General features: G+C 38.3%; 1 protein-coding gene and 1 pseudogene across 1 annotated transcript; both read left to right on the top strand.

The window, feature by feature from the left end:
• Positions 1–4,369: 4,369 nt before the first annotated feature.
• LOC110044329 (GFP-like fluorescent chromoprotein cFP484) lies at positions 4,370–12,058 on the top strand. Its single transcript, XM_020749863.2, has 5 exons — positions 4,370–4,472; positions 4,584–4,684; positions 6,679–6,897; positions 10,910–11,134; positions 11,474–12,058. Exons 1-5 carry the CDS (start codon positions 4,470–4,472, stop codon positions 11,613–11,615), a joined length of 690 nt encoding a protein of 229 aa, XP_020605522.1. The 5' UTR covers positions 4,370–4,469; the 3' UTR covers positions 11,616–12,058.
• A 5,278-nt stretch (positions 12,059–17,336) lies between these two features.
• Positions 17,337–18,840, top strand: LOC149113375 (GFP-like fluorescent chromoprotein cFP484; annotated as a pseudogene).
• The last annotated feature ends 696 nt before the right edge of the window (positions 18,841–19,536 follow it).

The raw sequence follows: 19,536 nt of genomic DNA, 5'->3' as shown, positions 1-19,536 counted from the left end.
TAAAGGATAATAGCTGTGCTGACAATACTGGATTAAATGACTGCTAGATAATTATGTCATAAATAGGGTAAGGGTTTTGGGAAGTGGGCCGCACACCCTCACCCAACTTTTCTGGAAGTTCACCCCCCCCCCCCCCGGGTTTTGCTTTGTTATAACGTGTAGTAACTGTTAACGCAAAACTCACCAAATCGCTCAAATTCGCCATTTTGAGCCGCAGAAACGACAATACACAACAATTGAGGTAAGTGTAGGTTTATTTTGAGCTTTAGCATCGACATTACTCGATATAAGTTTACCATTTTAAGGTCCTTCCCCAGTATTGCATTGCGCATCCCTATTGCGCATAATTTCACGTGTGATTAACGCGCGCGCATTAAAAAAAATGGCGGCTTTTTCTTCGCGGCTGGACCTCGCCATAGAGGTGAATCGTCATTTTCTCGAAAACGAGTACGGTGACCTATCATTTTTTTTTCTGTTGTGTTGAATTGCGTAATAAATTTCTCTATGTAAAATAAATATGGGCCAATTCTCAGTGTTGAGCAAGAAACAATCGTCTGAAACGTGAATTTAGCAAGCAATCGTGACTGTTATCATGGTGCTATTGTAAGGATTTATATGGTATAAACAAGGTACTGTTGCTCCTAAACGAACATGGAGATCCTTCATTTTTATTTCCAAATTTAAGTTCCTACAATTTAAACAGTCAATAGGCAAAGTTTGACAAAAATCTCAGTGCAGGTTCTATTTCAGTGGAATGACCTTCAGACTCTTCAATACTTCCATACATTTCTTTCTATTTCGAACATACAAATAGACACGCCGCTTGTATGAGCCCGCTGCGGTAAGATGTAACAGTTGAATACTTTCAACGTGTTTCCTGTTCAGGCATTACCTAGTGTGTTGTCGCTGAAAAATTCAAATTCCTAATTTGTCAACGGCTTTATTAAAAAAAGAAATATGACTTTAATCTGGTCATTTTCATTCAAAGAATGAAATATAAGAGGAGGCGTTTGCATGTGAGTAGTAAATTCATTCCCACGAGGGAAATGATCATCCATACTTGCGGCACTTGAAATTAATCCGGATGGTCCTGGATTAACGACAATATGTTTTGTTTGTTTGTTTGTTTGTTTGTTTGTTTTGTTTTGTTTTGTTTTTTTTTTTGCAGAAAATGTAAACTTTTCTATTTGACAATGCACAAGAAGCAAGGTTAATTAATTTATTTTTTATCTAACGGTCAAGAAGTTTCAAACACTTTTGATTAGGCTGCATGCAGTAATTAATAAGTGATTCATTGTAATATGTTCAAGGAGTTGAACACAATGGAGTTTATCAGTTAGAGTTTGCTACAATGGTATGTCATGGTACACATGTAAAATGTTGAATTATCACGCACATTGCCTGGGCAAAAATATACTTGCTTGAAAGAAAATTAAAAGTTTCTTTGTTTCTGTAGGAAATACAGGACTTATAATTTGAATGAAAGTTTTGGCTCTAAAATCAATACTGTCTGTCTGTTAGGTAATAATTGATGTTGATACACAGTTTTGCTTTCCACGTGGTTTCATCCAGACAGAACAAATACACACACACACACTCACGCACACACGCATATCTTGAAATCTGATCCCTCAGTGCACGTTTTCAGGCAGGTGCATATTAATAGCATTTTGACTTCTCTTTTTTGTTTTGTTTTGTGTTGTTTTTTTGACAATATGTGTTATCAAAGAAGATGAAATAACTCTTCGTTAAGGCATATGCGTGATGACAACAACATGCTAAAGCGCAGAAAAACAGCTTAGGAACACTATTTATCAACCGACACTGTCATTTACTACACTATTAGACTGCTATAGTCGCATATTAGAGGAACAACCGCTTCGTTTTCAATTCACCCCTAAAGAAGTAGTTTAGATTCTCTGATGAACAGTTGAGTCAAAAGAACGAAACACAATTTTTAATTCGATTAATTTCATCAGATGTTTAGCTAACCGATTGATTTGCTCCTGTTACATAATATAAATTTATGGACCACGCACACGATTGCACTTGACAAAAATAGCTAGGCCCACCATTTGACAAGTACTTGGACACGTGTTGACATCGCGTTCACTTTTCAGGGGAATCGCGAGCCAAAGACGCTAAACTACCTAGTGTTCGCCAGCTATTTGCAGAGCAGTGTAGCTGTAAAAATGACTGCGCTTTTGATACCATCAGTTTGACTCTTTCTTAACCGACACATTGAGGGTTAACAGTAACGTAACGGATAATACAAATTACATATGTTATTACAGAGTATTAGATAAGTTATCGAATGATCCTGGACTCCGATCTAATTTCAAAACCAAAACGCCGACCTTTTCTTTCCAATTTTAGCTTGAAAAAAATGAGCACGATTGATAACAAACCAAGGACGTGACAACTAGTTTGATTTAAATCTACTAAGCCAATTAGAGATTATGATAGTAATTGACTTATTATGTCTCTGAAACAGGCAGATCTTATATTATGACGATAAGGCTTTCTTCGTATTACATGAAATCTTGTATTTAATAAAAAAAAAACAAAACAAAACAAAAACAAAAAAAACTGGTCGCCAACGCTGTTCCGATAAGTACAAAAAAGTCAACAAAATATGCAGAAAATTAATGGGAGGGTTATAAAATAAATAACTAAATAAAGCCCTTTCTGGCTCGCTGGTATGTTGGAGTGGGGGTCCTTGGCTGAGAGATTGTCCTCAAAATTTCACATTTACCCTCGAAGCTTCGCTTCTCGGCCAAATATTCATTTTTTGGACAATATCTCAACCGCGGACATTATCAGCCGACATACCAGGCGCCAGAAGGGGTTTATTTACTAAATAATCTACTTATAGCACGGTAACTTTTTGAATACTATTTAAGGACGTTCGCGCTAATTGTTTCTGCACATCCTTACTGCGCACGCAAATTCACGCGCCACGTCATGCATGAGAGCGCGTTAAGTAAAAAAAATAAACAGTGATAGGGCAGATGACCATTGCTATAGCTTTGCCTAGATTTAACAATCCAGGACGTTCGGTGACCCCTGTTTTTCTTTTGATGGATCATTTTCTCTATCGATTCTCTACGTTTAGCGAAAAAATGAAGAAAATCTATCGACTAGAAGTTTGAATTCGAATTCCGTTCTTTTTAGCTCTGCGTTTATCTGCCTGTGCGACGGTTTGAAATGCCTCTTGAAGGGTTAAGTTTTGTGAAACGTTGGTAACATTTGGAATTATTTACGCAACGGACCCACTTCTACAAAATATGACTAAGATCGTTTGCCTCTGTTGACTCACCTTCGATATTTTAACTATAAACCCCTATAGACCATGCTGAATTACGTGTGCCAATTTTTCAAAATCAGAGTAGTTTTCCACACGCTTTATCTCTGAAACGCAGTAGGTGACCCCCAATTTTTTTTGCATTTCTGACACAAGTAACTCATTATCTGACTGCAGTAAGAATTTTAAAATAGTCTATCGACTGGAAAATTTTGGTGCGAGCGTCCTTAAAACATCTCACTGTGATTCATTTCTCTAGGTGACCCCGCGATTAAATCCCCAAGCATTCTCGAGAAATTTGATGTTAAACCTCCTAAAAATGCTTAGTGCGTGTGTTATCGTGTTTCCAACTAACGCGAAACGTCGGTTTTTATTGAAATATGTATAACTTCAAGTTCAATTTTCTCCCGCGGGGTCCGCCTGAGAGCTAAAGTCTCGATGAGATATTCTTACCTTTATTCAAAACATTACCATGCTATGAGGTTTTTTTTTGATAACTTTCCATATTTTTGCCATTATTGCCCAAAAGTTCTACAGAAATCATCTTAAAAGTTTAGTAAAGGTTACATAATAACAGAGGGCAAGGCGACCTTGTAGCTAGTTCATATCTAAAACATAAGGCAGATGTTTAGCTGGTCGATTGGCTTTCTCCTCATTACACGATTGAGCGGTTTTCAACTGAGTGTCGTAAAACCAAAACCAAAATCAATTACTTACCAATTAGACTACTCAACTCATCTAAAACCGTAGTATAACCAAAACCAAAGTAATTGTCTGATTACGTTCGACACTCAAATGAAAACCGCTCTATTACGTAATAAAACGCTAACACGATTACACTTGCGAAAAGTCCTTCTTTAAAGTAATTCCATTAAAGCTCGCATCATTACACCTGTTAGTCGATACTCCAATGTGATTTTCACGTGAACAACGAAAACGTGTGGCTTAATACGATAGACATCAAAGGGTTGCTGTTTGTTACAATGGGTTGTTGTTTGTTAAATTAGGGTTCCAGGCTTGTAATTGGTTCAATTTTGGGTGTGACATTCAGGTTTAAAGCAGCATCCTCAGAGCTTACGTCCCATTCACCCTGGTGATTTGGAAGAGAGCAGATCGAGAACAACAAGAGCTGTATTAGGCTAAAATCTTACTTGCGTCTACCATCATGGTAAGTGTTACACGAGAAAAGGTTTTATTTTGTTTTTGACTGATGAATTTACTCTACTGCTTATTCTGAATTAGTGACTAATCTCAGACTCATCCCAATTTCTTCCCGCAGAGTGTGATTAAACCAGAAATGAAGATCAAGCTGCGTATGGATGGAGCTGTGAACGGGCACAAATTCGTGATTACAGGGGAAGGAAGAGGCCAGCCTTTCGAGTAAGTAAAAGTTTAGAAATGTTTAATCATTGTGGTTAGTTTTACGGCATCCTTGCTTTGAACATTGCTTAGTTTTTTTTTTTTTTCATAATATACCAAGAATACGTCTAAAGCCATATTTCATTCAGGATATCGCAGCAGATATAAAGTCTATCTATCTTTCCTTCGATTTTACCGTTGTTAATAGAGAGGACTGGTTATGAAGCCCGGCAAACATCATAGGAAAGAACATAGATGCCAAGATTTATGTTGGAAGATCTACGACCGTGCACAATCTTTTGGTTTGCGCTCATACACTACGAATGAATTAGGTAACCAAAACGGTTTTATTAGATAGTTCCTCAGTACGGAGCAAACAACTACCGTGTTTTGTGCACGATCAAGGCCAAAAAAGAGAGCAAAATCATACAAAAAAAAAAAAAGAAAAAAAAAAACTTTGTCGGATTTCATAACTATTTGCTTCTGTTAACTATGATTTTACGACCCCTGAGGATACCGTATACCTTAAGAGGTGTCTTACGTCCAAGCGATGTTGCGCGTCCGGTTTAAACTGTAGATACCTAGGCCCCTATTTCCAATTAAAGCTCACTGAGCTGGCTGTGAAACTATACCAAGAAGTTTGAAATAAACTGAATTGTCTAATTTTTTACGACCTCTAAATGGGAGCGTCCGAACCACCTTTTGAAAGCTACATCTCGAAGCGAATTTTGTTTTTCGTTTATTTAATTTGTTCCTCAGTTTCCGGACCCAACGCGCTAAGACGAAACGTGTCTGCGATTTGCCATATTTAATTACCGTGAAAAGTTACAAAATATTTTCGAAATAGGATGAAAAAGCATGCAGTGGCCGTAGACACGATTTTTTTTTTTGTCAAACTAGCTACTGTCCAAATTTTAAGGGCAAACGAACACATTTTTTTTTTCAGACTAGTAGCTTTTTAAAAAGGACCCAAAAGATTATTCGGACGCTCGCATTTAGAGGTCATGAAAAATTCGACAATTCATTTTATCTCTAACTTCCCAACTTACTGTAATGTTTGCGTATAGATAATACAGGGAAATTGTAATGAAAACCTGGCAAAGTTCTTTGTTTTATGTTTTTGTTGGCTATTTTTGTACAAAACCTGCCAAAATACAAAAGAAGCATTGCAATTGTGTAATTTATACACAGTCAATGAGCATAAAACGAAAGATGTGCAGGGTCAAAGACCTTCCAACATAAATCTTAGCCTGCTTGTTTCCTTCTTTGATGTTACGTTTACTGGCCTCCCTAATCATTTCCTTCTATTATCTATGGTTTGCTGGTGTAAAAGAAACTCACGAAACATTTCCCAGAAAAAGACAACAATTACACATTCTGAAAGTTTGAGGTCAGACTCTCAAAGTCAAAAGCAAACATTCACTTGTTTAATTAGAGCTTTATCTAGTCAGTAATGGGCAGCTGTTGATGAGAATTTCAGAACTATTCTTCGATTCCCGTCAATTAACCAAAGTAGATACATGTATTCTCCTGACCAATGAAAAATAGGCGCGTTTCCCAGTTACGTACAAAAGGTTGGTCATCTCATACACGCGGCCCCCTTGTACTCTTGGTATCATCGCAAGAAGAACTTTTCAGCTATTCAGCGTTAAGACGTATTTGTTCTTTTTTCTCTCCACCTCCCCGGTCACCGACCCGCAGACTTTCAACATATCTTATAAAGTATTTTATTTTAGTTTTTACTGGTGGCGAAAGTTTCAACCCCACCTTTCCTAAAGATATTTTAATCTTTGTTTGTAGCCTTAGTTTTAATTAAACGCGTCACATTTGTGGTCATCTATCCCAAACGATTTGTTTTCATTGTGCTCTACCTATCTCTTCAGCAAACTAGTGCGACGTCTTGCGGAGCTTTCGATGTCTTAATGTTTACAAAAGATTCAAGATCAAAAACTAAGTTCGCGTTGTATATGAATAGTACGTTTTCTTACGTCTTTGGTTTCTTATTTGTGTTTTAGGGGAAAACAGACTATGGACCTGACAGTCATAGACGGCGGACCTCTGCCTTTCGCTTTCGATATCTTGACAACAGTATTCGATTACGGCAACAGGGTATTCGTCAAATACCCAAAAGACATACCAGACTATTTCAAGCAGTCGTTTCCTGAAGGGTATTCCTGGGAACGAAGCATGACTTACGAAGACGGGGGCATTTGCCTCGCCACAAATGACATAAAGTAAGTACGATGTAAAGCTGATGCCTCTCGCCAAGAAGATTTATAGGAACTTTTTAGTTGCATTCAAGTCACTTAAATTTGTGCCCCTTCTTAAGCTCTTGTGCCCCTTCTCTTTCTTTCGGCACAGTTTTAACTTTCCTATTCCTGTCTTGCTATATAGTGTGAACCACAAGCTCAAAGTGCCCCATCTCATCTCATTCCTCATCGTGCCCCGTAGGACATCTAAGACCATGTGCTTTAAAGTGTCTGCAACCCCAGTATTTTTTTTTTGGCAGCTACCTTTCGCCGCTTTTCTGGTTTCTATGATCGCCCTAGTAAAGAAATCTGTAAATCTGTCACTCATTTGAGAACCGTAACGAGCATGCACAAAACGCGAAAATAACGCGAGGAAACCGAAACACGTTTCGCCGCCGTATTTGTTCAGGTTTTGCCTTCGATCTGATAACTTTTTATTCGCTGTTGGCAATTTTTAACGACAGCTTTGAGACAATCAGGACTAAGGGAATAAAAAACCAACTTTGTGTTTTTTTTCCTGGCGAGCGCGGTTGCATTCTTCGTTGCCTGGAGAGGTTTTCCCGTCTCGGGAAGAAAACGAAGCTTAAGTTTTTATTTTGCTGTGGAAATTTCAAGCTTCATTACCTTCCATCTTAACACCGACCAATTATATAATTCTTCTCTAATTTCTATGGAAAATAGCGATGTCGAACTGTTTCATGTCTGCCATTATATATCGCGAAGCCTCCGAACGTGTAAGTCTAAAATATTTCTCAGCTATTCAGAGTTCTACATTTAAACTTGAGCTTACATTAAGCAAGCTTTTCTGTCTAACGTTTTTTTCCGTCTTAACCTACTGTCGTATGAAAGACTGCATTTATTTTATGATATTTTTGTAATATTTTGAGTCTGAAGACTTTCTTTCGAGTAATTTAAATCATGAAACTTGAAGGCAGTTGCAGATCAGTCAACAACATCGAAAATAGCCACCAGTTGGCATGTCTCGATAATAGTGATAAATTATAGAGGTTTTGAAACCTTCATCCCTTACTGTTCAGTACCAACGTGAACTCGCAAATTTGAAATCATTTTTCTGCTTCTGCATATGGGACCGTCCAAAATGGACTATTTGCTAGGCACAGACTCAATGTGAACCTTCACTATGTTGAGGTATTTTATTTACAAGTTATTGACCCGTGAAAATAAAGAAAGCAGCTTCTGCTCACATGCTTTGGCATAATTTGTACTGGTGATAAGCATCAGTTTTATTTGTGTGGTGGGAGAAAGCTCTGTAATACTTCTGGATATCAAAATAGGGCTGCAATATACTGATCTGCCGAGGGAGATAATTTATGGAATAGACCGAAGGAAGGCAAACGAGCCATGTTACCTGTAGTTGAGTGCTAGTAATGAGGTAGGCAGGTAAAATGGTCATTCATCCAGGCAACTAACTTTAACTTGAGCAAACCTGAGTGAAAAGAACTTCCGCAACGTTTGAAATAGGCCAATTTTGACACTTGGCTTTAGGGCTTTCGAGAATAATAAGAAAAGACATCAAGTGCAGGGATCGGTAACAGTCATTTAGCCCCCAAGTCTATGAGCCCCTAACCATTTAAACCCCAACCAGAAGTCGATAAGCCCCCAACCAGAAATAAAAAAAAAAAAACTGTATATTTCTCGTTCTTTAAGTATGGATAAGGGGCTAATCGACTTGTGGCTGGAGGCTAACCGGCTAGGGGCTAAGCAAATGACTGGTAACCAAGTGATCAGGTTTGTTTTATTCCTCTAAGGCAAAAAAGGTGAGTAAGGATGTTAATGTATCAAATTCGGCCTAAAGTGTTCTGAATGTCTTTAATAGCACTTGTCTCAAATGACAACTCTTAATGCAAGAGAGGAGCATTATCCCTTTGAAAAACTGATTGAGAGGTGTAATAAAAAATTAGTGCCAGGGAAAGGGCTACAGGAAGAGCAGCAAAATGAGGTGGTAAAGTCAAACTTCCTGCACACTCTCCATCTCAACGATTTGATTGGACCCATTATTTAAGCCGTTAAGTCAAGAATATCAAAACAAAAGTCTAAGGATGATTATGAAGAAACATAAACAATCAACGACACAACTATTGTGTTGTAACAAAAGAGATGTCGATGAATTCTCAATTCTGTCGAGGGACCTATCCAGTATTCACTTTCATAAATAACGCCAGATGCTTTGCCTAAAACTGAAACAGACCTCTTGTAGTAACGTAACAGAAAAGCGCCGTACCCACTGCACTCACTATGAAACCTGCTTTAACCCTGTCAGTTAAGTGCAAACAAAAAAGGGTCACGAAGCTGTTAAGCTGTTAAAAAAAAGCAACCCTTACCATCAGCGAGTCCGGTTTACCACGTTGATAGGACACCGCTACAAAAAAAGCTCGAATGAAATATTCATGCCTGCAGCTCAAACTGTGGAGTTCCCGCTCGCAGGTTTACGTTGGAATATTTATCCCCGATGCCTTGATCAAAATGTCCAAGATTTAGATGTAGGGCAACTGGAACTTTTTCTTAGATGTTTGAACGTGAAATATGCACGACGTTTACAAAACTTTACAAGCACATCTCGCTCACGAAAGTCCACCATGTTTGTTTTTCACAAACGAGTACTTAGTCTCGCTCGGCCAAATTTCTTAACTGGGGCGATCATAGAAACTCGGCTCCAGGCCTCGCTGCTTGTTCTTTCTTCCCCCCCCCCCCCCCCCCCCCCCGCTGGATCTGGGTCTCATGCATTTCGTGACGTCATACAAAGAGATTATTCGCACGACATTCGCACACATATACTTGGTGGCCTAGGATTGTTGTAACATTATTCTGAGCTAGAAAATAAGTATAAACCTGCGAGAGCCTATCAAGTTCTTGGCAGTGTCTATTAAGCGTCCCGGCGAGCAGGATTTGGGAAGATTTTGATCTAACGGCGAGTCTGCAACGAAGAAGGAATGACTAACGATAAAATTAAAATTACAGGGGCTCTCGGGTTACAGAATTTTGGTAGAATTCAAGGTAATTTATATTCCCGACCCAAAGTATTATCTTTGTTTGAATGTATTAAATGATTCTGGAGACTGCAGCTGATTTGAGTCAGAGTTTCAAACATTCTTAGTCTGTTAACACGTACTACGAGAACGATCGACTCGGTTCGCGGCACTTCGCAGTTGTGTATAGTTTATTGATCTGAACAAATAGCCACCACCTAAAATTAATACGTGATGCTTTCGTCGGAGAATTGCCATGCAAAAAGTTATCCCAAGTCAGAGTATTCTGAAATTCTATCTACAAATCTTCGAAGCGATTGCAATTTATTTAGTTCAACTTTGCATTACTTGTGGAATGAGTACGCTAAATCAACTGGTGTTTACAAGCTCGTGGAAACAGTCTTCCTGAGTTTAGAATCTGAAGAAGTTTGGACGATAAACGTGAATGCATCTAAACATCTTATATGTTTAAGATCGCCACGAAAAGGTCAGTTCATTGACATACTACGGAAATTCATTACTACTCTTCAATATCCACTCCTCTTCTCTTCAGTTCAAAACTGGCGCCAATACATTGCATCCTTGTTAGACGTCACTAACCGCAGTCTCCGTTGCCCTCGGTCGTGTGCTAAGTAATCCCGACTTTTATAGATTCCTAAAAAAAATCGCGGTTTTAACCAGCAGCACAACTGGTTGCGGCATTTTCCTCCATGCAATACAAAGATGTAATCCCGCTAAAAATATATTTTGGGGTTATGTGCACTTTAAGGCATTTTTTCAAAATGGTTCTGTCTGTGTATAATAAAAGGAAAAAGAAAATCGCCACTGGTTTCATCTGTTATCATCTGTTAAATTATATTGCCAACTATGCCTGTAAATCTGAGTTTTGTTCATATAATCGTTGTATAGTTGAGAATCTTTTTCTCTATATTTTTAATTTTAACACGTGACAAAGTGTTCCTTCTATATTTGCGTGGTAACACTGACTATGTTTGTTTCTTTTTTATCAGAATGAAGAAAGACGACGACAACCGTGACTGTTTCTTCTATGAAATTCGATTTGATGGAGTGAACTTTCCTGCCAATAGTCCAGTTATGCAGAAGAAGACCGTGAAATGGGAGCCATCCACGGAGAAAATGTATGTGCGTGATGGAGTGGTGAAGGGTGATGTTAACATGGCTCTGTTGCTTGAAGGAGGTGGCCATTACCGATGTGACTTCAAAACTACTTACAAGTAAGTTCTTCTTTTTTAATATGCGTTCAACATATTGATGACTCACAATAAGGATACATGAATAGGTTTATCAAGATATGACTAAGTTTTAGTGGTCACTGTTACATGCAGTGGAATCACTGACCTCTAGATTAGAGATGCCCGATGTGGGGATTGGTGTTGAACGTGACTCCAAGAATATCTGAACCACGAAGGAAAAATCCAGTTATTTACCCAGCGAGCAACTGGCAACGATCACTGCCAGCAGTTTTAACTTCTAAACCAGTATTGTATTTGTTGTATGCTGATGCACTCGACCCAGTGTCACTAATTTGAGTTCCTTTGCCTCTTTGCATGCAGAGCTAAGAAGGTTGTCCAGTTGCCAGATTATCATTTTGTCAATCACCGAATTGAGATAACATGGCATGACAAGGATTACGACAATGTTAAGCTGTATGAGCATGCGGAAGCTCATTCTGGACTGCCAAGGCAGGCCAAGTAAAGGCTTCACGAAAAGCCAAGACGACAACAAGCAGAAGAAAAGTTTTTTTCTTTTTTCTTTTTTTTTAATTGAAAGCCGTTTAATCGGAATTAGTGTTTGATACCATCAATTCGAGGATTTCTTTTGGGATTTGATAAACATTAGCTTTAAAGTCAAATTAAGTTAAAGATAATTTCCATTTTTTTGCGGGATTACAATTGTAGTCAAATACAAGGAAGAAAACAATAGTGAGAATAAGCTTGTTGTCGAAACCAGGTTTGTAGAGTGTTCTTATCATAGACTACTAGCTTAACTGAATACGTATAATCAGCAATTGTGAGAAGAGCATTTTGAAAAGAAGGCATATGGACAATGAATAACAGAGGAGAACTTTCTGAGAAGTGTAATCCAGAGAAGAAAGAAAAGGTCTGGAATCGAAATATTAAACATATCTTGCAATTCAACTTGTGTTGGCTGTTTTACGACAAAGAGTACCTCACTGGGCTAGTTCCCCCAAAAGGCGCTGTACAAGCTCGGCATCCTTTAACATGAGAATAGAACTGGCGTCGTCCAAGCCGAGTTTTGTGTACTTTTCTAGATCATAGAGTACTGGCTTGTGAGGATTGCGGTAAATATAATTAGTAATTCAACTGTTTTCGTTCCCATACTTTTCAGTTTCGTTTTTGTCTAAGTTTTAAAACGGAAATAAGTCACTCGGTTAGTCAAGCAGTCACTCACCCCAGCCTTCTTTTCTTTAAAGTACACTCATTTGGGTCTAATTGAATCAATTGTTTTATTCGAAGCATTTCGAAAAAAATTAGACTTGCTGGAGTTTTCTGTTCAAAATCTCACTCAGGTTGTTGAAAGACCGAGTAGTATAAAAGTCTGCGTCAAGCCATCAGAAAAACCATTGACCTGTACCGTCGCAATTATTTCCGTCTCTTTTTTCTTTTTGTCGGGATCATCGGAGCATGATAAGCGTTGTGACGCCGTGTTCGTCCCCGTTAACCACAATATTAGAAGTGTTCCTAAATAAATATCATTTTCGCGATTACAGCGTCACAAAAAAATGGCCAAATTGAGAGCAGAAAAAAGCAACTTGTTACATGATGCGGTAAAATTTAAAAAAGCCAAATGAAAGAGCAATGCTTCTTGTAATGCGTCCAGTTAAATTTTTCAAGCTACAGTTAAATCAATAAATTTAACAGCGCGAAATGCAACTGGTATGCAAGTGGCACCTCGTCCAAAATTCGCCATTTCATGTCAAAGTATTCCGATTGAAAAAATCGCGCGTTGAAAATCACAAGCGAACAACCCTTACGACTATTACCGAAGGGACGGCTGCTCTTAAGTTAACCCACTGAGATTAATTACTCCTCTAAAGACATACGTCTAAGTTCTTTATGAACTTTGAATAAGGAGGACTCCTACTCAAAACCAAAAGCGAAAAAGCTTATGCTATCACCATTCTGGACTGACGTAGGGGCTCGTCGCTGCATGCTTAAACTTAATCCTCGCTCAAAAGCTATTTATCGACACAACGTAACAGTCACCGGTAGTATCAGAAGGACCAAAAGGGCAATCATTTTCACGCCTAAAATTGAACCTAGGCGATAAGTTAGCCTCTATCAAGCAAAATGGAATTTAATTTGGAATTTACACAGGCAAAAATACCTGGCGCTAATTCAATTGAAAAGCTCTGAAAACCCTTACTGAAGAGACTACTTCAAATACAGACAAAACAATTCAAGTTCAGCTAATTAAATTCTGGTTATCAAAAATCGTTGCTACTAAAGCCTTTTTCTGTCGCTTTTAATTGAAGGAGAAGAAAAAAACTGCTAATTGTATCCTTATTTTTTGCACAGAGCGCTCTTGATTTTTGTGTTTGATTTGCGTGGCGTATTTGGCTGCGATTGTCATGTTGATAGGTAATACTTTCGAACGGAGGGCGTCTGCAAGAGAAAGGTTAACTTATAATATACATCTAACCGATTTTCCAAAAACATGCCCCCTATTTTGGTGCAAAGTCTTTAACACGGTTTTCATAAATTCAGACATATCTTGGCACAGAATGTCCTAAACCGCTCAGGGAATTCCCTAGTTTGACTCTAAATGCTTTAGAAAGATCCATAGAAATTAGACACGCTCGTTTTTCGACCTTTCTGGGTCATGCAGTCTTGTTCCCTTGAAATATATGTCTAGATTTATGAAAACGGTGTTAAAGACTGAATCAAGTGTTTTTTTTTTATTTATTTGTTTTTTTTCTCATTTTCTTTCTGCTTTCGCTATGACAGCAGCTTTTAAATCTTACCTAGCATGAAATGTAGAAACTCCTTGCCGCATGTTTCATTTATTTACGTATTTTTTTCATTATTTATCGACCACCCCTCTCCCCCCCCCCCCCCCCCCAACCCCCTTTTCAATTTGCGTTAAGTTTAGCCCAGGCTACACTCAACGGAATTAAGTTCGCGCGGTGACTCTGACAAGGAGTGACCGATTAGCGTTCTGTATTTGCTGTCTAAAGGAAGTCTGCCCGAGGACATCATTAAGTCCAATGAAGGCCCAAGTCTAACGATTTGGTAGGGAGCGTCGTCCATTATCGTACGTGAGGCGGGCCTGAGTCCCTTAACAGCAGGCCGTTTGCCCTGTGGTGATAATGTTGTGCTTGCTTTAGACAGCAAAAATCTTTAGGCACATCAATTTAGGGCTTAGACGTGCAATGGACTAGACATTTCTAGCTGCTGTTGGCATCATTTGCTCTGAACTTTGATGTAGCTAAAGACTTAGGGAAAAAAATCTGTTGAAATCTAGATGTACCATTCCGCGCTCGAGAAAATTGAAGTACATCCGGGACATTGCTATTTGCGAGCAAAACATGGCCACGAGCAGAGAGAAGAACATGAGTTCAAGCGCTGATCGTGAGTAGAATTTCCTTGTTTTATCAATTTTAGGCGTTCTCGGCTTAGTTAACTATCAGAACTGTCTGTGATTCGCTAGCGCGGAAGAAATTTATTTGCGTGGCTTCAGGGCGATAATTGACGTAACGACAACATGTTGAGTGTTCGCTTACTGCTAACTATGGCCTAGTTTGTTTGAGGTTCAATCGATTCTCGATGTAGGAAGCTCTTGTTCAGTCCATTTAGGACGATGCAGGCCTTTAGAAAGCCATAGATTAGCTCTCCGCCGCGGTTTTGATATCTGTACGTTCGTGTTGATTTAGACTCCAATTTCATGTTGAAAGCACTCTTAATTAAATTGTACAATTCATGATTCAACGAAAAGACGGTGAATTCAGTCTTCCTGGCCTCAAAAGGCATACAGGAGAGTTATTTGCTGTTATTTGAGTTACGATAAGCCTGGTGGAAAGCTAGCTCTAGGACAGAATGGTATCAAGGTTATCAGTGACAAGTAAAATTCTATGGCTATGTTTTTGCGTATCCGGTCAGATATATACTGTATTGTTTTGGGAGTGGACAAGAGACCCCCGCATTGGGGTCGTCATGATATGCCAAGATTCATAACACTTGCTAATGTGATAATTACCTTTGAATATAAATGAACTTTTAAATTCAAGGACATGGTCATGAGACCATGCAGGATTTACAATCCTGGATCCTTTGGCCACTGTTTAAACGTTCTTTTAATGTTGTTTATGGGTGAAGCGAATGACGAAGCAGTGGTTCCTCTAATATTTGATCATAACAGTTTGCTAGTGCAGTAAACTACCGTGTCCATTTATCAGCAGTGACTGTGACTAGAGTTAGTTTTCTACACATGAGGTTGTTATCATCACGCATATGTCTAAACTAAGGGGTAGCTCGTCTTTGTCGATAACACATACTGTCGTTAATCCAGGACCATCCGGATCAATTTCAAGTGTCGCAAACAAGTATTGATGATCATTTCCGTTCTGAAAATGAATTTACTGTTGACAAACGCGTTATATATGGCTGAGTTGTAGAGAAAGAAATACTTCTCGATATATCAAGGAAGTCTATCTAGAAACAAAGTGGAACATTCTCTCAGATGTTTAAGATAACTTAGCTAACACAAGCCGTTTTCAAATGAACTTTTTGTCAGCATTATTTGAATGCGTTGTCAACAGCAAATTCCTGTCCAGAACGGAAATGATCATATCAATACTCGTTTGCGGTACTAGAAATTGATCCGGATGGTCTTGGATTAACGACAATACATGTATGTGTTATCAACAAAGATAAAGTGACTTTCTGTTTTAAAGGCATATGCTTGATGATAAACAACCTCAAGTGTAGAAAAAATAGCTCTAGACACAGACACCACGCGTCAGTCGACACTATAATTTACTGCACTATCAAACTGCTATAATCACCTATTAGAGGAACAACCCCTTGGTGCTCACTTCACCCATAAAATTGGTTTAGATTCTCCAACGAACAGTTAAGTCAAAACAACAAAAAAGTTATTTGATGAGTTGTTTAGACAGCATTACGTTATCAGCCGCTCACACGATTGCACTTGCCAAAAATAATAGTTGACATACCAAGAGCTGATGACAAGTTTACAAGTACTTGGTCAGGCGTTGACTTCGAGTTCACTTTCCAGAGGGAATCGCGAACCAAGAACACTTAAAATTCCGGAATTACTCCCAGTGTTCACTATTTGCATTGTAAGATGAAAGGTAACTGAATTATCTTGTTTGTCCTGAAAGCTACTTGATAAACTTAGTTGTGTTAACAGCTCTGTGCGAAGCAGTTTAGTAGTAAAAATGACCGCGCTGTTGATGCCATAGTTTAACTCTTTCTTTACCAAAACATTGAAGGTTTACAGTAACTAAATGAAGTATACAAGTAAGATACGTTATTGTAGAGCATTACATAAGTTATTAAAGTTATTATTACCTTAAGTTATATAATAACTCCTAGGAAGGAATGTCTCTCTGCTCCAATATATCAACTCTTCGTGTAACGAAAAAAAAACAAAAAAAAACGCTGACCTTCATTTTTTGCCCAATTTTTGCTTCCATATTGTGACAAGAATTTTATGGCTAAAGGTTTTGTTTTGTTCTGTTAAATAATTATGCCACCTCATAGGCTCTATTTGCTATGTATTTCTTAGCCATGCTACATTTTACCTGAAAACAAAGTTTTGATTACTTGAATTGGGTTATATCGGATTGAAGAACACTCCCTCTGTGGTGTGAGCAGACTCTCAGTATCTAGTCATTTTAAACCTCTCCATTTCTAGCTTATACAGTGATTTCCACCTTGTTTCCAAAATATAAATAAATAAATAAATAAATAAATAAATAAAATCTCTTGGTTTCACTTTTCTTTGCCACTAAACAAACGTGATATCTTACTGCAATAAAAGGTTGTTGCGTCGTCATTTGTTTCAAAGTCACTGAAAGTGCTCGCAGAGCGAGCAAACCATTAACACAGTTAAACGGTGAATTTACTGCAATGTTTGCGGGTGCAACAGAGAACCACCAATTATTTTAATACCAGAAACAAAAGAGATACGGTTCGTAATGTTTGAGGTCAGACTCTCAATGTCCAATAAAATTTTCACTAGTTTAACTGGGGCTAAACCTAGCAACAGCATGCTGTTGCACCCGACAGAATTGTTTAGGATTGTATCAATCAACCAAGGAAGATTTCTGCTGTTATTATCTCTCAGGACTTTGTAACAGAGAAAAAAGTTATGCGTTGCATATGAACAGTACAATGTCTTACGTCTTTGGTTTCTTGTTTTTGTCTTAAAGGAAAGCAGACTATGAACCTGACAGTCAAAGTCGGCGGACCTCTGCCTTTCGCTTTCGATATCTTGACAGCAGTATTCGATAACGGCAATAGGGTATTCGCCCAAAAGACATACCAGACTATTTCAAGCAGTCGTTTCCTGAGGGGTATTTCTGTGAACGAAGTATGACTTATGAAGACGGGGGCATTTGCATCGCCGCAAATGACATAACGTAAGTAACATGCAAAGCTGATTCCTCCCGATAAGAAGATAAACTCTTTTGTTCTCGTCGAGTCACTTTAATTTAATTTCTTTATCTTTTATTGTCATTTTTTTCCCTTTCGGTACAGTTTTAACTTTCTTATTCCTTTCTTGTTTTATATGGACTGCAAAGTAAAGTGTAAATTACAAGTTTAAAACATTTTTCCAAAACAGTTCTCCTTGTGTATAAAAAATGGGAAGACTGATAAAAGAAATCGCCCCTGGTTTCATCTGATATCATGTATTAAATTATATTGCCAACTATACCTGTAAGTGACAAAGTGTTCCTTTTATCTTTGCATGGTAACACTGACTAGGTCTCATTTCTTTTAATTTTATCAGAATGAAGAAAGACGTCAACAACCGTGACTATTTTTTCTATGAAGTTCGATTTGATGGGGTGAACTTTCTTACCAATAGTCTAGTTATGCAGAAGAAGACCGTGAAATAGGAGCCATCCACTGAGAAAATGTATATGCGCGATGAAGTGCTGGAGGCTGATGTTAACATGTTTCTGTTACTTGAAGGAGGTGGCCGTTACCGATGTGACTTCAAAACTACTTACAAGTAAGATTTTTTTTTATTTATAATGTGCGTTTGAGATATTGTTGACTCACAATAAGGAATAAACGACGAAATTTCGTCAAGATATGAATATTTTTTAATGATCACTGTTAGAGTGGAATCAGTGACCGTAGCTCCAACTGCTGGATTATGGACAACTCATGTCGGGATTGGTGTTGAACACGACTCCACAGCTATCTGAATCTCAAAGGCAAGATCCAGGTATTTACCCAGTAAAACAATCTTACCGACAAAAAAAAAATTAAATAAATAAACTAAACTTTTGTCAGGATAGTCAACTTCGGAAGCTGGCAACAAAAGTGGTAGGAGCTTTCACTTTTGAAACGGTATTGTATTTGTTATATGCTGATCGATGCGCCGAACCTAGTGTCACTAATTCGAGTTCCTTTGCTCCTTCGCAGAGTTAAGAAGGTTGTCCAGTTGCCAGACTATCACTTTGTGGAGCATCGCATTGAGATTTTAAGCCACGACAAAGATTAAAACAAGGTTGAGCTATATGAGCATGCCGAAGCTCATTCTGGGCTGCCAAGGCAGGCCAAGTAAAGGCTTAACGAGGTTTATTGTGAAATACATTCAAGAGAATATTGAAAATTTCAATACACGCCTGATCTCGAGAGGCTACCCGGAGCAAATGGTAGAAAAGACCCTCCGAGAAGTTAAATATTAAGACAGAAAAGAAGCTCTAAACCAGAAATCGAAAATTGCAGAAGGAACTACTACCCTTTGTGTCGGGCAATTTCACTCAACCGTCAATACCAAACTTTGGAAAGGATAATCACGCACAAATGGCACTTTCAAATACAAATACTCAGAGATATATTCAAGGAACTACCCTTGATCTGTTATAGAAAAGGAAAATCACTGAAATACGTGCTTGTAAAAGCAAAACAAAGGCTTTGAACAACACAGTAGCCACACAGCACGAGTCGCGCGGACTCATTTGTCATTAAATCAACCGCAGACAGTACAATGATCGCCACCGGGCTTATTTCCAGTATTATTTGTACGACTGAGCTTTCAAATAAGCCAAAAGTAGCCTGTACACAACTTAAAATGCTTTACTGGGTTATTTCCTCTCGATTTATACCAAATTAATTTTATGATATTTTCAGACCATTACGCGATGTAAATTTCACAATAAACCTCACTCAAGCAACGGAGTTTATCGGTAGATTTTGTCACATATTTGACGGTTATTCAAAGAAAAAGTTACATATTCCACATATCAACATTGCCCAAATCCATTTGCGATAAAAACGACGGCGAAAAAGCGTTGATCTCTCTCAAAAATCGTTTTCTTGCACCTCGAAACAACTTTTCGCCATACATTTCCTTCTAGCGACCAGCAATGTTTGCCCCCTGACGATCCCAGAGT

The sequence above is a fragment of the Orbicella faveolata genome, unplaced genomic scaffold (genome assembly GCF_042242905.1).
Source record: "Orbicella faveolata isolate gen_17 unplaced genomic scaffold, um_ofav_v1 contig_15, whole genome shotgun sequence".
NCBI lineage: Eukaryota > Metazoa > Cnidaria > Anthozoa > Scleractinia > Merulinidae > Orbicella > Orbicella faveolata.
The sequence above is the reverse complement of the archived record's forward strand: the minus strand, read 5'-3'. Positions and strand labels throughout refer to the sequence as shown.